The 19,951-nt window shown below is 40.3% G+C and overlaps 1 protein-coding gene across 1 annotated transcript in view; it reads right to left on the bottom strand.

Moving 5' to 3' along the window:
* MTHFD1L (methylenetetrahydrofolate dehydrogenase (NADP+ dependent) 1 like) overlaps nucleotides 1-19,951 on the bottom strand; it is a 125,777-nt gene that overhangs the window by 48,158 nt on the left and 57,668 nt on the right. Inside the window, exons 13-18 of the mRNA XM_036380096.1 lie at nucleotides 18,222-18,361; nucleotides 16,490-16,531; nucleotides 15,342-15,442; nucleotides 14,769-14,946; nucleotides 1,812-1,919; nucleotides 239-391 (exon numbers count right to left, since the gene is read on the bottom strand). Coding sequence (XP_036235989.1) covers nucleotides 239-391; nucleotides 1,812-1,919; nucleotides 14,769-14,946; nucleotides 15,342-15,442; nucleotides 16,490-16,531; nucleotides 18,222-18,361 — 722 coding nt within the window. The remainder of the gene's footprint in view (nucleotides 1-238; nucleotides 392-1,811; nucleotides 1,920-14,768; nucleotides 14,947-15,341; nucleotides 15,443-16,489; nucleotides 16,532-18,221; nucleotides 18,362-19,951) is intronic.

The raw sequence follows: 19,951 nt of genomic DNA on the forward strand, positions 1-19,951 counted from the left end.
ACAACAGCAAGAGCCATTCTCTCGGAACTGACAGTCAAAGCTCTTATATGACATTGCATTTTCTTGATTATCTTTTCCTATCAAATGCAGATCTACATAAAGTTTGAGGATAAGATTATCACACAAAAGCAAGAACTCACATGGTTCTACACATTTATTTTTAGAGGCAAACAGGAAATGCACTTCCCTGTCAAGCTGGGTGAAAGGGGAGTTAATGAGTGGAATGCTTTGCACTCACCGTTCCTACCAGAGGGTAGATGAATCCAGCTCCAATGCTGGCTCGCACATCGCTAATTGGCAAAATGAAACCAGTGGGAACACCCTTCCTCTCAGGCTGATGGGAGAGGGATAGGTGAGTTTTTGCCATGCAAATGGGAAGATTTCCAAATCCCTAACAAAAAAAAAAAAAAGGGAAAAAAAAAAGAAAAATGTTTTTAAAATCACAGTAAAGGCACATTATGTTTTTGTTTTGTTATCAGTATCTTCTAGAAACCTCTCATACAGCAGTTCCCTTGGGGCTCTAATGACCCAGTTAGACAGCAACTTGACACCAGGATTCAGAGTCCAAAATTTTCTAAGGGTATTAATGTCTTCGTGGGGGTAAACACAGATGATGCTCATGATGCTTTCCTTTCCTTTGTTTTTAAACAAGAAAAAACCTGCATGAGGTGATGGCACCCCCTTCACTAATGTCAGTGCGCTAATTACTGAAAATGTGGGAGAAAATCAGGAAAAGTGCCTCAGCAGCTCCCCCTGCCCATAATTTATCTCCAAGTTATGGATTAATCTTGAGTCAGGCACCTTCCACTCTTCTGTTCAATTCTTTTACAAACAGGGCAGGAGGAGAGGCAGCACTTCAGGGAATTCTCTGCAGCCCAGTGCTGACAATTCTTTAGGTGACATTGTGAGAATATTTCCTAAAATACTAACACTTAGACTGAAAAACAGATTAGAGAATCACAGCTGAAAAAAAAAAAAGGCATGGATTATTTAGCTTCAAGTACACTAAGTAACCTTCTCTTCCATTTAGAAAAATCGAATTAATTCTCAGGAAGTTTGCATTTTAGGGAAGATGGCTGTCCACCTGTCTGACCAAGGACTTCTGCTTGTCTGACCAAGCTGCTGAAGTTTACTCTGGAATTTTTCCTGGACATAACATATTGTTTCTATTTTCTGACAGAAAGGCTCCAGCCACATTTATGTTCAGAAGCCATTCCACTACAAAAAACACATTCACCTCTCCACATGGTCTCAAAACTTTTCAAACTGTAACATGCTCTCACATGCTTTAGGATAGGTGATGTATTTAATGTTCTAGTATTCATAACTCCTTGAAAGTAATAGGAACAGAAAGAGATCAGAAGATTTTACAAATATTGGGACCTTTATTATCAATGTGTATAGCTGTGCACAGGTCTTACTGTGTTTGCAAACTCTTTTTTGAAGGTAGAAATGAACACTCTCATGCTAAAATTGGTTACATTTGCTAGCAGCAACTTTTGCAGATACACAGTTGTCAGGTTTAGGAGAGTAACCCAAACTGCACAGAAAGTACAGTTTCATGGACAATCTCAGAAGTATTCTGAACTCCATTCATATCTCACAGGAGATGGCCTTCAAGGTTAAAACCATTCTGTTCTACCAAATCCAAATCAACCCATACTGACCTCCACAGTTCACCACCATGGGTAAGCTCATGCCTTTCAGCAAAGCTTGACTTAACACTCCAGTCTGAGAACATTTACACCCTGAGGTTTCCCAAGACTCACGTCCAACAAGTACCTGCCTGCACAATTCCCTGGTGCTCTTACCTGCTGGGTGTAACGATCAACTTGAGACTGGGCAGCAGGAGACAACTCGATATCCTGAGCTCCATACACCTTCTGAGCAATGATCCTTATTTTTTCAACAATAGGAAGCTGCAGAGACAAGGAAACAATGCAAGGATGAACATCGGCCAAGAGAAATTAGGATCTTGTTTGCTGAGTGAGGTCTCTGAATCTCTCATTTAGATTCATCCCTGTTAAACAGGCTTGCTAAAGCACAAGAACAAGTAAGGAGCAATGGTGATGCATATGATACACAGCTACAGGTACATGAACTAACAGCTGTGATTTCAGCTACTCCATCATTTGGAAGCTGCACAATTTTTGCCTTACAGAGTAGACAACGTGAACCTATGCTCACCTGAAGTGGAGGGAGAAAATTACTGCCATCTAGTTATGAGAGTGAAGAGATAACCTGCACCTCAATCTCCACTGGGTTAACAGGAATCACTAAACAGAAGAGTTTCATTTCAGAATAAAGATAACCTACATGAGTAGACAAGGCAAGGTAGGAGGCAGCCAGGGAAGGTTCCCCTGAGAAGTGAGGAATTGTAGCAGAAAATTCCTGATCATTGCTCCTTTGATTGTGATTTTCTTTCATTATTATTATTCTTACCTCCCGTCCTTTCTAACAGGCATATTTTTAGTTGTAGCTTTGATATTGTAAAGCACTTTGGACACTTAAAAAAATAATATGAAGGAATTCTAGAATTCATTTTGAAACCCCAAGTCACTAAGTTTAATCCCAGTCTCCAAGAGTAGTCACATCATGTTATTCAGCTCAAACACTGAACAAGTTCGGTCTTCACAGTTCTATTTGAAGGCAGAGGCAGACTCTCACATTCAATCTGTTACAAAACCCTTAACATATTTTCAAGAAACAGGTTTTTGTGGTCAGATCAGGCATTTACTTTTTGTGCCATCATTTCTGTGTATTTAGAGTAAACAACTCTTTCCTATTTCCTTGTTCTCTTTCCTTTTGTTTTTAATGACCCAGAAGACAGCAATTGTGACTCCTCTGGCCTATTTTAAACAAGCCATTCTCTGACTTCTTTCAATAGGAACAGGATGATAGAGGAGGGATCTTACCATGAGTTCAGATAATTCCGTGCTCACTATAGATGGCCAGAGATGTGTGCAATATTAAAGGGAATATTTCATCAGTAACTTGTAGAATATTTAATTAACAACACCCACAGAATAAGTGCTAAACAAAGTCTAGAGAGATAATCACTTGGGGAAGAAGACTTGGTAATACAAATACAATCCAAAAAGCAATACAAAAAGCACCAGGACACAAAATAGAAGTGTATCATTTTATTCTAACAAAGGCAAGAAATTAATTAATTTGTGAATAATGAACCCTATCTGATGCATTTATAGGAAGTTCCATAGTTAACCACATTTTTGCAATACCTGTCTGAAAGTAGTTCTTTTTCTGCAAAGATACACCAGTTGAAAGGTTTGTGTCAGGCCAATCTTTTTTGTATTTATGATTAATTTTAGAAAAATTAAAGCTTACATTAATAAAGAACTTTAGTAACAGAGGTATCGCAAGAAAAGAATCTCTCCAGACTTCCAAGTACCTTAAATGTAAGGCAGTTAAAAGCTACTAAGGCTCAGATAAAATTCCCCCTCAGATCTGAAATTACAAAGACAGGTTTAAAGAAGCTTCACAAGGCACTTTCTGAACATGCTCACGATACAATTACTGCACCTTAATTGGGTGGAATAATGTCACATTCCCAACATCAGGCTTTTTACAGGAGTCTAAGCAGTGAAGGAAAATCTAATCAGGACTGGAGACAGCACATTGCAAATATCCTGGGTATAATTCCTAGCAGCAGCAAGCTGAATGGAATATTTAGTGTCATGGACAGCCATCACAAGATGAAATTTGTCTCAGGGTGATTATTAAGTACGTTCATATCCATGGCAGTTTTCAACACAGTGGGAGAAATGTAAAACATGTCTGCTAATTTGCCTTCTGGGTGCTGTTTGCTTGCAGTAAAGGACTAACAGCAATGGCAAATGGAAAGGCAAAAGGAATTCCATTCCTTGTTGTCAGCAGGCCAACATGGAAACTAACAGCTTTCTGCTTAAACCTCAGTAAATTCACTGAGATGGAGATGGACATTTAGATTCAACTTGCATTTGTGTCAAAACATTTTAAACTAATTTGACAGCAGTATAACTACTGCGCCTTCAGCCCCCTTCCAATGACCACAGCTGTATTTTCCAAAGAAACCCCGCAGGGCTCTGGATAATATCAGAGGAGAATGCTTTAATGACAGTGGTGGCACTTTGCTTCTCCTGGGATATGTGCAGTGCGTTGCATGGCTGAGTCTGAGCTGGACAGTCAAACCATATCCCTGTGGAATTATGGTTTGTGTTTTTTTCCTGGTTTGTTTTTTCTTTAACCAGAATTTCAGATACTTTTTGGGTCAGTACCCACACCTCGAATTTTGCAAATGTAACCTCAGAAGAATCACCAATGAGGAAGGGGTTGTGGGAGTGTGAATAGCAAAAAAAAAGTTGTTTCCTGAGCCTGTCATGTTCTTGCCAGGCATGCTCACACAAACAGGTGAGGCAATGTGTGCATGGTGTCAGAGGAGAGTTTGAGCCTATTTAATCTCAGCAGAGGCAAGATGAGTCTTGGCTGAGCCAAACTGAGACAGGAACCAGCAGGAAGGCACAGATGTGCTATGGACATCAACATAGCCCATGCACATGCACACTCTCAGATATGCTTCCTTCCTGAAGTTTCAGGAGTAGGGAAAGGAGTACACTACACCATGGTAAGGATCCACCTGTTTCCTAGTATTTATTGTGATTTATTGTGATTTTTTTTCCTAATTTATTGTGATTTTTAAAGCATTATCTATTTAGAATCACAGTGTATCAGGGCATTTCAAGCTAAAAAGTTTCCTGTGTTTCCATTATCAAATAATACTGCTAGGAAACTTCATTTTAATTTAAAGAAATGTTTTCCAAACTAAAAAAACACCAATGCTTTACACAGAAAATAAAAATTAATTTTGCTCGAAAGTGCCATAATGTTATTTTAACAGAAAAGAAGTTCTACTTGTTCAAGAGGCATTTTACATAGCAGAAGCCTGGATTTACAAGACACTTGTTTAGCTTTAGGTTTTCAACAAAACTGTTGATTATTCAGCACTTCACTATCAAAATACTCTCACTGATGGGCAAAGACATCCACCATATGTAGCAACAATACTAATTCACATGGAGAAGGGGGCTGAAAAGTTAAACCCCTACTGCACAAGTAAATAAATCATTAGGGGATTTTATGCTGGATTTTTGCTTCAGCTGATACCAGACTTACCTATTAAAAAAAATCATGTGAACTACCTGTTTGTGCCTTATATACTTTGGTCAAATGTCTGCCAGCAGAAACCACATATCTCAGATACTTAAAAAAAAAGAGTAATTTCACATCTGCTGTGGTTTGGGAATGGTACTCTCCAATTCTTGGTGTCCCCACCAAGACTCTCCAGGAATTCCTTCTCCCAGGAAGCAACTCCTTTTCCCCTGCCCCCATGATGTGACATTGTACAGAATAACCTCCTGGTCTGCCCCCTTTGTACTGCTGCAAAAAATTAACCCTGTCCAGCCAGAAGTAGGACACCATCTCTCACTTTTTCTTTTGTCTGAGAATTTTTTTACAATGGCCTTAGGAATTTCCTGAACTGGTTGTTCATTCCCACTAGCAAACTCCAGTGCTGCACCCTTAGCTGTGCTGATGCAACCACTTGCAGGCCATCACCAGAAGAGTCTTAAGGAAAGGAGGATTAAAATTCTTAATGGGGAGTGTTGATGCACCCATATCAACAACAACTTGATTCCACAGCACCTCTGCCACCTGGAGAGCTAGGGTGAGAAGGAAAGCTGTAAAATGTCTAGGGTGTCAAAAGCATGAAAGATTTATGTTCAGCAATAAAAGCTGTCCCTCTTCTCAGTTCCCTTATGTAAAGTTGCGACTGTTGCACAACTAAGTAGATTTAGGTGAAGATTAGGTGACAGATAGACAATAGACACTAGATTTGGATAGAACCTGACTTTTATAGATATGCAACTACCTATCAGTACCACTGCTGAAGGAATTATGGCAGCTTCAGAGAATTCGTTCCAAATTCAATTTCAGCTTCCTGAGAAAATGATGTCATAAAATACTTATGTAAATTTACATTGAATATAAGAGGATGCTTCAGGGCCACACAATACAAATATCTGCAGACAATTCATTAGGATTCTCTCAGAAACAACCAATCTTGCCACTCCTGCCAGAGAGAATGTTCACTTCTGAAATCTCACACATTTAGAGCTACCAAAGCCATATGCTGCTTTTCAGGCAAGCACAAACACACATGCTTGCTGAGGCTGCCAAGCACCCACACTATAAATGAGATTATCTCCTAGGCTAAAGTATAACAAGCACTAAAGCACAAACTGCTTTCACAAAAACAGTATATATGTACCTGTACATTTCATTACTTGATAGCGAATAATTAAACCATGAAATCAGCATTGATAAAGGTGAGAGCCTGTCATTCCCAGGATTGTTTTGAGTATCTAAACTGAATCACACCGATAACACTGATAACACACAGTGTTATCATCCAGCCATACTGCCACTTCCAGTCCATCTCACTTGCAACACATGATATTAGTGCCAAGTGGTGGTGCTTATTACAAAATCTTCTTTCTTCCCTTACTATTTACAGCAATGTTTTCACTAAAACATAATTTATTAGTCCTTAATTTCTGCTAACCTTTTCTCACATTTCCTTCATCTCTTCCTTCACTTCTAACAGCTGACTTCAGATTTTCTGTTTTTCATGTAGGGCTTGATAAGGATTTCCATGGACAGCAGACCAGCTACAATAGATCTTCCTTTCACCCTTGTATCCTCTGCTGCTCACACTCACCCAAGTGCCAGTGCAACCGAGGCAGCAGCGCTGTTTGTGCAGCTGCACATACCAGAGACAGTTAGCCTGGCTAAAACACAGCCCAGGGAAAAAACCCTACTGCAACCCCATATCAGTTCACACATCCACCTTATCATAAGGCAAAGCTCGTGTGCAGCAGGAAGAATTGCTCAAACTGTTCAAATCTGAGCACTGAAAGGTACCAGCAGAAAAAGCGAGCTGGGGCAGGGATGCACACCTTGGCTGGGATTCCTGAAATCAGTCTCACTGCCAGAAGTCAGTATTAAGTGAAACAAAGCATGCATATTACCAGGCATCTGGTCTGAGACTATGCTCAAGATTTCCATTTTTGCATCCTAATTTGGACACCTGACTCTTTAAGCTCTTCACCTCCCGGAGAAAGGAGTTAATCTTTTTAACTCCCCACAGCCACTCCCTGAGACTGCTGAAAACAACCCCTATTTCCTTCCTCCTTAATTTCTTCTGCTTTTAAACATCCTACTGACTTCCTCACCAACAGAACACATCTCTGTAAAGCCAGAGACAACAGCAGTGAGTCCCTAGTCATACTACATTCCACTAGGTTGCAGGTAAGTCCCACTTCCAAGAGAAGCCCTGGTCTAGTTTAAATTGAGTACCATAAGTGAATATCCATCAGTGCAGCACTGTCTGACAGGATCCCTTCCCATTTATACAACATAAACACTTAAAACTACTTTATTCTCCAACAAAACTATGATTCTGTTGAAAAAATATGAATTTAACTGAAAATATACAAAAGCACTATTTATTTGTAACTTACACATCTAATACTTCAAGTATCTCAAACATTCACTTTAGTCTCAATGCTTATTTTTAACTATGACATCACCAGTTTAATTATAAGGTGAGAACCTCTGGGCTCACTGTTACTAAGCTGTTTGTGTTTTAGCAGAAATTCTTAATATAATTTGAAATGCAAGGCAGTGGCACATTTTTTTTAAACTTACACATTCACTGAAAGCAATAAAGAAGAATCGCTGGCTGGCTAAGTGAAACAGTATGCAGACATCACTCATTCCTCTTCTTGGGAAGGCTGCCAAATGAAAACATGATGGGAGTATGGCTGAAGGTGCTGTGTGGGGTGACAGAGTGCAGTGCTAAAACAATAGCTGACTCTGCACATTTGAACTCCTACTTCTAGCTTTTCCCTTGGATAAAATAAAAACACATTTATTAAAGTATCTGTATATTCTGGTTCCAGAAGATCTGTGGCTGACAAAAGGATTTCCAAGTCTTTAGCACTCCTCTTCCTTTGCTGGCACAGGACAAGAGTTGGTTTTTTTAATTAGTGGAAAAGCATTTTCAGTCAAGCTAAACAGTTTGTGAATCAACACCTAAGCCTGTGGCCTTGGAGATTTATTTTCCATTTCCCCAACTTTGAAATTCCAGCTGTGTGTAAGAAAATTGTTCTAAGCAAAGAATAGGGAAATAATGAAAACAAACATGAAAGTACAGGGCTGTCAAGAGCCTACATCCACAAATAAAGACATGGAGTGGCAGAAAGACAGCTTCCAACCCTAGAATACCCAATTCAGTGAAACAAGTGTCCAGACTCCAGAGAAATCTCTTTGATGGGAGTGGGAGGAGTGGGTGGTACAGACCTATGGAATTCCTCTTTAATGTGGCTTCATTGCTAGATGTCTTACTGGCAGTAGAGGGGAGGGGGGAAATAGTTTAAAGCTCAGCATAGGGTGCAGGGCAGCACAGCCTGCATTTCAGGATGAGAAATGATTGCCATCAGTTATTAGGAAAAGTTTCAGTAAGGACCATTTCATTTATTCCCACCCCAGTAGTACTTAAGGACTTTCCATTAGGTCCATACATGACTGAACTCTGTGCTGTATAGAGAACAACACAGAAGCTATTTGCTTCCTAGACAAATGAGCAGAGGTCTGCTGGGCTGCTCTGACAGCAGATGCACAATGGATGGCTTTCCTGGCTTAGCAGCTCCGTGGTATTAGTAGAGGAAGCAGAAAATACTCCTGTTTACAAACAATAAGAAACCCTCTGCAGGTTGGTAGCCTCAAACCACAGGCTCCAATGAGCCCTTCTTGACTGTGCCTTCCTCTTTGAGCTGCTCCTCCTCTTGCAGTACATGCACCAAGGAGCCTTGTCCTCCACTGATGGGGCTCTTCCTCCTCCATCACTCACAGCTCATTCTTGCTTTGGGAGACCATGGATGGAAGAGAAAATAAGGCACAGAGAACAGCTGCTGGCAGTTTTCTCTGTTTCGATGCTACCCTTAGACCCCACTGAGTGATCCATTGTCTGTGACAGCTGAAGCAAAGACTGGAGGGAATGAGATAAGTGACAGCCCACACCATACTGCCACAGCAGAACAGAGGCAGGGGCAGACAAAACTCTGGACTCAGATGCTCCAGATTTGCCCAAACTATTATTATGCTCCCAGCAGGGGAAGAAAAACACCAGGGCTGAGGCTGCTAACTGCTTGAATGCCTCTCTGAGAAGTGCTGCTACTCAACCTTGCTCCCAGTGGATGGTCCCAAGCTGAGAAAGCTCTCCTTTGTCCTGCAGGCTGGCCAGGCAATGCACTGCACCCTGCCAAAATATTTGTGCAATCAACTTTCACTGTATAACCTGGAAATATTCTCATTTGTCACGATATTACCTAAAGGCATAGCACTGTCAAAAAAAGTTGTCATCTGACAAATTTGGAAGGCTGGAACAACCCCTTCCTTCCCATTTGTGACCTTTAGAGTCTCCAATTTAGTTTTCCAGTGCAGCACCAGCATAAATCTGGTGATTTGAGGCTCTTCAATAATATTTGTCAGGTTACCATGTCATTCTTTTAAGAGGACAGTGCTAACTCACTGACCAGCCAGATGTGCTGATCCTGCCTCATGCCAAATGTCTGTCCTTCTCCTTTCTTCCATCTCCCCAGTGCCCACTCCACTCCAGCTGCTTGCAGGACGGGGCAATGTATCTCTTAAAAACCCAACGCCTGCCTTCCTCAGAGCTATTCTTCCCATCCCAGGCTGAGGAGGGCTGCTCTAAGGCAAGGGAGAGCTCACCACAGCAGAAGAGAGGAGACCAGGAGAGTGAAGGCAGGTCACTCAGCAGGCATGCATTAGTGAGGAACACAGCTTCCCCCTTCTCCTGATCAAGAACAGGCACTGGAGCCAGAGAAATTTGGGAACGGGATGCATTTCCATCCTCTCCTTTCCTCCCCCTACTTATCTAAACTTACTTTTAATGGTTCAGTCAACTTTATTTTGAGTAATAGCTTTCTGCTGCAACTTAAAGACCCATACTTCAAGAAAACTGAACCCAGAAGGGAAGTCAACAGCGATAAGAGGATTGATATTTTGATATTTTCCATATGTAGCAAGAACATATATTAAAATAAACCTCCACAGATGATTTCACAAAGAGTTCAGGAGGCCTTTTAAACAAACCCATCCTTCAAACACTGAAGAGAAACACTCTGCAAGAAACCAACTCAACAGTAACTTAATAGAGATTATTGTGCAGAGGGGGCAAAAATCCATACTAAAACCACACCATGACATAGAATTTACTTCAATTACTGCCAATAATATTTTAAGCTATGTTATAAACTCTGAAGTCTATGATATGAAAACTCATTGTTGCTCCTGAACCAATCCCCCTGACCTGTGCAATTCCTAATACTGTAAGTATTTCAGGCTACTCTGTTTCTGTCCTTTTCTTACACTTTTACAGTGGAGATGGTGCAGGATTTACTTGTCATAGGTCATGTCTTGTATTTGATCCATGAAATGACTGCCACACATATGCACTCCCAAAACCATATATGAGGTATTCTGTTCTCATTGGAAGCCCCCAAAAATATTTGTTCATCTCATACCAAACGTACAACAAATCCTTGCTATAATCAAAACTAAAAAAATGTCAAACTACAAGCAGCTGCCACTAGGATAGAAAAAAAAATTGCCTGCTTAGAGAAACAAATAAAGAGAACCTAAAAAGCCATCTAAAAGTGGGAGTATAGAAGAGTATGTCATGGAATGACACTCAAGGAAGTTTAAAGAGACCAAATCAGATGCTTCAAGGAATAAAATGATCACAGTCTTCTAATTAGACTGGCTTGCTATGATACTGAACAGGAGCAGAGCCTGAGTCCTGAACTCACACAACTGTGTTGTGTCCAGTGTCCAAAATTGCTCATTTGGCACATGCTCAGGTTTCACTGGACAAGATGGTAAAAATGTATAAAGATACTTCAAAAAAAACATCTGATCCTCAACTTTTAACCAGCATTTGACAGATCTAGAAAATACTTTCTTCTAGTGTTCTTTTCACACTATACACATTTGTAAACACCCTTCAAGGAAGCTTTTGTTTTCAAAGATATATTTGGATATTTCATAAGGCACTACAGAGATTAAAGCATTTGGAAAAAAAATGAAACAAAGAGAGTCCACTTGACATGGGCTATCCTCTAAGTACATGTCTGACTGCACACTAATAAGATAGTTTACTGCAAAGTTTGTTTGAACTAGAAATAAAGGATATAAACCAGTTTTACACATAAGGGTTTGAAGCTTTTTTTTTTTTAAAATACCCTGGGTGTTGTTTTCTTACAAAAGATCAAAATATTGAATGAATCTGTTACAGCTACAGTGGTCTGTGCTGTTGGAAATTTTTCTAATTATAGCCAGTTCTGGAAGCAAATTCTGATGAAGTTTTCCAACAGGAAAACAAGGTGCATAGACATCACAGGATTAAATGGAGACGTGGAGTAAAGGGAACTGTAGAGCAATCTCATGAAGACAGACAGGTATATGAATGAAGTGGTAGTGGTTTTAAGCAGAGTATTTCCCCTCTTTGACCTTCCAAAAGGGAAAGAAAACATAAAAAAACCCCAACCACAGTAAATCCTGTGAAACTTGAGGCAACCAGAACTTAATATTATTCAAGTAAATGGACAAGTCTGACAATCAGATAAGGGATGGAACTATGTCCTTTCACTTACACCTCCTTTAGGCACAATGAGGGGGGAAATAATCTGTCTGAATCCCATTTTACTGCTTCCTATCATCCTTTAATTTCTTAATTTTACCCCTTTGAACAGCAGAAAGCACACCTCAAAATTGCTACAACAACCCAAAAAAAAAAAACAAAAACATCAGGGCAGGCTTATTTGGGAGAGGTGGCTTTCCTTCACTTCTCTGTGAGCCTAGTAACCAATTGACCTACATACTGTAAAAGTGGCAGCATTGCTGTTTCACTCTCCTACTTCCAGCTGCTTCAATTCCCATCCTTTGCACACTAAGGATGAAACAGAAGCCTGAACTTTATACTTCACTGTTTTTGTTGGCCTGAATGTACTTTTTTACAGTATTTAAAAATCTTTATATGTTTTTATAAAATCCCTTCAACGTATTTTTGAGGCTTGGAGTACTTGTGTGAAGTTACAGGATACTGAGTTGATGTAAAGAAGTGATTCATTCCCTTTGTGCTCATGCTGCTTATGCAACACAGCACAAAACGATGTGTCTGGGAAAGACATTAAAGTGGAAATCAATCTGATTTTCTTTATAGGCAGAATCCACCCCTACCAATCCTTTTTACTCACTTGTACCACCAGATTGTAAGCTACACAGTGGATAGTAACACCAGAGCTTTGGTATGAGCCTTGTCAAAGGTTAATGCACGATCCCTCTAATACAATTGTCCAGTGAGGAAAACTGTAACAAGTATTTCTCAAAGAATTTTTTTCCCCATTTTATTACACAAGCCCCATAAGATGACAGCCTCAGTTTTCAGAGCATCTCAGTAGAGACAAACTTAGAAAGGCTTATACATTGTCCATTTGTCAGCTGTAAAATTGCTGCATGGGCAAAATGCCTTGAATACATGCTGCAGCACCAATATTCCCAACTCATTTCCATCTATTCTGTCAGGGCAGGGGTTAGTACTGATATGGGTTGGTTGGATTACTGACATTTTGTGAAACAGCAGGGGAGGTGGAAAGAACAAATAAAATGGGTGCAACAGATACAGGGTGCATATCAAAGAGAAGAGAGAACTAAAGATGACCATAGGGCATATCTACCTCAGGCTGAACTTTTTTCTGGAGAGAAGAATCAAAACAGGAACTTCCAGCCATTTAAAAGAATGAAGCTAAGGTTCTGTTGTAAAAAAATAGCACTTGAACATTTTCTAAAGAAACTTAAGGAGCATGGGCACAGGATCTGAAACTTGACAAGGGCTTCCTTGGAGCCAGAGAAGTCTGTTTGGCAGTTCAGATTCAAACCCACCCACATTTGGATAGCCAGGAAGGCCCTGAGAAATCATTTGTATAACCTCCTTGGCAATATGTCCCTCCAAATGTTCTGCCAGCACAGTGGTACCCCAGCAACTCCAGTGCTGCCAGGGGTCCAAGCTCCCCTTGACAGCTCACATCCAGCTCACAATGCTGGGATGTTACCTTGCAGACAACTGCAATAACAGTCTCCAAGGCATGGAAAAAGAGTCTCTAACTCTGGCAGACAGAGCATTGAAACTTGGACCACACTATCCTTTGTTAGGTTATCTAAGGGCTAAGCAAATTAGCCCTAAAGCCCCAGCAAGGATCAGAGGAACAATGATAGGTGGAGGAACCTTCTGTAATGTAATCACTGGAAAAACCTAATCAGAGAAAATTAGAGCACCCTGAGCCTGCTTCCTATGACAATCCAAGAGGAAGATGAGACCATTGTCCTTGGTGTGAAATGCACCAAGATGGGTCAACAGGGAAACTCTTTGATCAAAAACCTTTGCAAATGAAAGGAAGTGATTGTGTACAGCAGCATAGGACTCTATGGGATGCATGAAAAAGCAGATTTTGAGGCTGTGTGAACCTTATGATGGGATTTTCAAAGAGGATAGCGGGAATTGTCTAAAGATTGTTTAGTGGAAGGAACAAAGATGGGAAAAGGGAGCAATCAAGGTGGATTGAAAAGATGTAAGCGAGGAAGGAACACGAGAGAATAGAGGAAGAAGGGTCAGTTGTGTGTAAAGTGTCTGGCCAGTAGTCTGACTAACTGAGCTATGTGCTTGAGGACCTCTCCATTCTTATTAAATCTGGTTTCTGACTGCTTTTTGTGTGGGTGTGCTCTCTGCTCTGCACTATGAGGACAGAAAGTGTGAGGAAAGGGCTGTGCCCAGCAGCTGTAGTGAGCTGCAGTCCTCAGGGGCTTGTGGACTCTGGTGCCATCAGCTGGAGCAGGACAGAAGCCCTGGGGACTGCTCCTGCATAGACTGAGGGCCTGGGGGCAGCAGCAGCAGCAGTGACCCGTGTACTGTGTGTACCATATTGTACTGGCAGACTCCAATCTGATCATTGGAGAGAAGGAACAGGACTGGGTCACCTGTGCTCTTTGTGTTCACCTGAGAGCTGGCTGTGCAGGGAAGGGCAGGTAAGGACAGCGCCTCCTCTCTGTATTGACCTGGCTGGGCTGGGCAGATGTGTGGGATGTGCTACCTGTCACATCCTTCTCAGACAGACAGTGAATGCTTCAGGAAGCCACAACCTGGTGCAATACCTGTGACTGTGGGACAGCAACTCCATCTCCTGTTATCTGACCAACAGGACAAATACTGTCACTGTGACATCTTTGGAGAAGTCTCCCAAATTAATCAGTGAGTGTTCCATCTGCATATATACCTTTATGTTAAACCTTTATGTTTAACGTACATATCTTTATGTTAAAATATGATACATGAAAGTATCAGATCAGTGTCATTCAATGCACTAAGTAACAATCATTACCAGGGAGTATCCTGCTCCCTGATTAGACAAGCCACAGATTGCTTGCTCTCTCCAGCTTTAAACCAAGGCATGCTCCTTTCCAAGTATTTTGGATAACTTTGTTTCAACGTTCTCAATGTTCTTCTTGTTTAAATCCAACTCTGATGCAGAATACACTCATTAAAATTAAAAAAAAAGAAAGAAAAGAAATCTTACCTCCAAGCCGTAGAGATATTTGAAACTGGTTTTTTGATTGGCTGCCTTTTCCACAGCTTGAGCTAATTTTACTGCTCCTTTACCACCAGCCGACCAGTGATTGCAGGGTACAGCATCAAATGCTCCAGACTCCTTTGCAATCTTACACACCAGATCAATCTCAGCTGGAGAGTCAGTTCTGCCAACCAAACAGTCCCGTCTCATTATTTTGTTTAATTCGTTCTCTGTTACAACCTTACAAACTTACCCGTATTTTACCATTAGCAGTGGTAAAGTAGATGTATATATAGAAATTGTGCCATATACATAATGTTTTTATGTCCAGCATATGTATTTACATGCTTCAAGAAAATTTTGTAATTGTTATAGTTAATTAACATGGAAGATTATCAGCTCTGTACTTCTTTTTGTTGGTTTTAGAACATTACGAACAAGCTAAAAACTTAAATATCTTTATATTCATGATGAAAAAATGAAATTCTTTAATAGCTTCTTTGTTCATGCCAAATTGAATAATTTAAAAACCAAGAAAAGTGAGGAATTTGAACAAGAGTAATGAAAGAACAGACTTACTTGAAGACGTTCAGAGCAACCACAACAGGAACTCCAAAGAGCTGAGTAATTTGAATCTGTTTCTGTAGATTACAGCAGCCATCAGCTACCAGCTGGAGGTTCTGTGCAATTAAATAAAAATTAATGGAAATGGTAAGATACATGAAGTCTTCTCCAGCCAAAGAAATGTCCATAAATTTAAGTGAACATAAACAATGTTGATCATGACAGTTGCAGGCAAGTGAAATTCTTCCAGACAAAAGTGTTGTGGCACTTATTAATTCTCATTCCAATTAATAAGCATCAGATATATTTAAGTAACTAAGCAGTGTCCAAAGTTTGTACATGAACCCATTGCTCTCTTCTGAGACACAGGAAGATGGTGCAGCTGATGAGTTGTTGCTTGTCATGATTGTGAAAGGGATGTTGGTCTGCTGTTTGCAAAGTTTATAAACAGACTGCAGTAGTGGGGTGGGGTTAGACATACAGATGTGTCAGGTGCAGAGTTCATATATACACATACATAGACTACCCCAAGCACATTACTGGATTTCCTTGTTTACTCTTTTACCTCACACTTTGTAGGCCTTGGCTTAATTGTAACAAAACACATATCCTTAGCTTCACACAAGCAGAAGATCAGAATTTGTCTGGAGTGAAGTGACAAAGAAAACAAACCAGCAGAATTCACTCTTTGTTTGAAGAGTCACATCCCACCCCATATGTGAAGCATAAACATATTAAACTTTCTTTTAATGAACAGGTTATGCTATCATTAATTTCAGGGAGTGTCTTTGGCCCCTACACCATGCTGCTCTTGTGCTTCTATAAATGCCTGTACATTGATCAGTCTGAAAACTTAGTGGCCCTGGAAAAACTATTGAAAAAAGGTTATTTTTCAGTTATTTCAGTTTGTTATTACAATCCATCACAGAGTCACACACACCATACATCTAAGAGGGGTAACACAAAGGGGCTGAGGGAGGATGAGGTGGTTTTAGTTGTTGGCATGCCCATGTTCACTGAATGTCAGCTTTAGAGCATGCTATTGTCAAACTTGAGGCTGCACACTCAGCCAGAGCTAGGAGAAGTTCTGATTCTCTGCACACCATGTTATTTTGTTCCTTTAAACAAAACCCTCTTTAAAGTTTTATAACAGTTCCTCTTACCTCTTCTGTGTATTCTTTCTTCAAGGGGGCACCAGCAGTTACCTGGGATCAGGTAATAATAAACAAGCAAAGTCATCACAGGTTGATACTTGTCATAACCCTAAAGGGTCTGAAGTGCAATTTTGCTGGCTTTCTGTACTGCCAGTTAACCCAAATCAGTGCACACAGCATCACAGCCTGACTGCAGCTTGTGTTTTATTCCCAGTTGCACCAGCACACAAACAATAGCAACACCTCCTATTGTATTTGGGTAGCAGGACACAGGTAGTGCCTCAGCAATTAGCTGCAAAAGACTACTAGGAGAGGCAGCTGGATCTCATTCTACATGCTGTTAGAGCACACCAGCAGTGCAAAGACAATAGGCAGCAATTTGCAACAGCTGAAGAAATAACATCAACACAGAAGAACATCATCTTTGATGTTCTTTAATTACTGCCCATGGCAAGGAACTGTATGCAAGTAATTGGTTGGAAAGCACAAAGGTAGACATGCAAAGTGCATCACAGGGGTACTGGGATACTGTGCTGAGTCTCCAAGGAGCACATAACGTCAGTCCCAGGCACCAGACTTACTTTTGTCTCTAGCATTAGTCCTTTTTATAGTTAACCTCCCAGTAAAATTATCTGGCACTCTACATGCCTCACTGATGAATGCACCACATTTGTAAACAAATGAAACCTTTAAACTTCTAAGGACACAAGTGAGACAGAAATAGAGACAGTTATTAAGACATATTTAAGTCCTATTTTTGCTAGATTGAGTGATAACACATGTGAAAATATACCTCCTTTGATAGGGATGGAGAAATATAATTCAAAATAAAGAAGACATCCATGAGAAGTGTACTAAAATGATAGAAAATTGTATCATTACATCAGCCTGAAAGACTGAAAAAGGGTAGCTCAGCTTTAACTCTTAGAGAAGATTAACTGTAAGGGAAACCATGCCTTCTAAAATTTTGTGGCTGTGGAAACAGCTCTGGTATTTTCCCCCAGTGTGACTGTTTCCCTGGCAGCATCACTCTCCAGCATGCTGCTGGGCAGATGAAAGTGCTCCTAGGAGTTAAGTGTCTCTCTGCTTGGCTAGCACAGTCTGATCTGACTGCACATTCGGGGAGCATTTCTACAATCAGTAATCTGTAAAATCTCTTTGTGGCTTAAGACAGCAAAAAATGATACAGTGGTGACTCTTGGTACACCCAGAAAACACTTGCAAAATTTCATCAGTTACCTCAGCATCCCCGAGGGAATTAATCTGAGCAAAATAAAAGGACATAAGGAGTACCCATTACTGGAGTGAAAGAAATGTCAAAACCTTGACTAACAATGTTCTCTACTTCCACTCACAAACTACAACTCGAACTTGTCTCATTCCTCCTTGGCTGTCAAATTTCCCAGCCTGTGATGACTTCAGTGCACTTACAAATGCTGTTTCAAAAGGCAGGGAAAAGAATATCTATCTCTTATAGCTTTTTTTAAAATGCAACAACCTTCTCTTCCTCTGCAAGATATAGTACTTCTTCAGAGCTCTTTTGTCCCTCATCTTTCATTTGTGGCTTAATTTTAGAGACAGCATTAACTTTAGTGATAACATCTATACTATGAGGTATCTCAGAAGGGTTATCTAAATACTGCCCCATAGACTACCCCAAGTATTTCTTAAATCAAGGTATTTTACTTATTTCAAATATTAGCAACAATTTGATTTTTCCAAGAAAGGTGCAAAAACTTACATTTGGCCCACCTCCATGCATCTTCAAAGCCCTCACTGTAGCAACAAGCACAACCACACTGGGAACCAAGCCAGATGCTCTGCATTTGATGTTGAAGAATTTCTCCATCCCAATGTCAGCACCAAAGCCAGCTTCAGTTACTGTTAAACATTAAAAAAACAAAACAAAACCACACATTAAACATGCTTTTGGTTAAACACTGGAGGATATTTCTACTTCAGCATACGGTGCACTTAAAAATACACACCAGTACTCAGTTTTGAATGAACTTTTAAATAGAGGTCTATTTACATTACTGAGTCTGATTAAAAACCAATTCTCAACTCAGAAATAAGTTCTCTTATTCTTATATGGACAATATGCCATCCAAGGCAGTTCCATGGGTGGGGGGGAAACCAAGCAATCTAAATTAGTTTGAATCAAAGTACTTAAAAAATACACGGTCCTCTAAAATCACTGTTTTGGTGCAATTATGTGTAAAATGATTGCAAATTCTCAGATATAAGACTTTCCTATATTATTCCTCCTCCTTTGATTTCACTAAAGATGTGCTTTCATCACCATTAATGGACCTAAATTCTCCTAGGTTTGCAGAACTTCTGGTGATCTCTTGCTTTTGTGGAGAGGATGTTTAGTTATAAACACAAACCAGCAGTTACTGCCACATCTCAGTGTTAAATATGCTGTTAAATAACTAATTTAATAATGGGATTTTGCACCAAAGAAGTCAGACATGAATGTAACATGACTCAAGAGAAAAATCTGTGCAGAATTAGGATACACCTGGCAAAGCATGTTTAGTGGACGTACAAATAAAGAGAAGATAATCTGTATTAAAGGATACCAGTCTCTTCAGAGTGAATTTGTTCTGATTTGTCAAACAGAAATTATTTTGATCACTTCTTTTAAAATCTAAGTAATTTCTTTATATTAGACAAAGACAAGCACAGAGCAAATAAAAAAAAAATAATGGATCAGATCTCCTGTTGGCTGAAAATTTACTGATGCAACGATTTCCCACCAGAACACAATTAAGAGCTGGGCTCAGTGCACACCTCTCAAAGATGTGAAGGGACTTTCAGGCAGACAAGTCAGGGCAGGAAAACAACTTGCTCCAGAGGCTTCTGGACCTGACTCCATGCAGGGCTGGTAATATGTTCTCATAGCCCAAATCAACTTGCAAGAACTTGTAAATTCCCTTCTCTTTCCCTCTTGCCAGAAGTTTTGTTTCTCATACTCAGGAGGGGAAGGGACCACAAATGGTGAACATTTCAAAATTGGCAACCTTCAGCAGGGTCAAGGAGGAGGACATACAGATCTGCTCTGTTGCTGTGGCAGAAAGCATCTCACTGTTGGCAGCTGATGTACTTTAGGATGTCCCAGCATTTGTCCTAACCCCACTGGTCTCGTTCCACCTCTTCTTCATTTTGCACAGGCTGAAACAATTGCCTCAATTGCCTGGATCTGCTCTAGGGAGGAAATGGCTGCTGGGGCTGGGAGAGGAAGCAAGTAGTAGCAAACAAGGGGGAGGGCCTGCTGGGGGGAGCAGGGATCTCTTGAAATAGTAACATGGCAAATGTCATGATTAACGTTCTCCTCCATCACTGTAATAACTATATCATCTTTTTCTAAATAGCCCTGAGAAAAACAGACACACCAAACAAAAAAAAAAGATGTTTACACAAATGCAGTAATTCATAGGAGCAAAGCTAATGCCAGGATAAGTCACA

This window comes from Molothrus ater, chromosome 3, assembly GCF_012460135.2.
Source record: "Molothrus ater isolate BHLD 08-10-18 breed brown headed cowbird chromosome 3, BPBGC_Mater_1.1, whole genome shotgun sequence".
NCBI lineage: Eukaryota > Metazoa > Chordata > Aves > Passeriformes > Icteridae > Molothrus > Molothrus ater.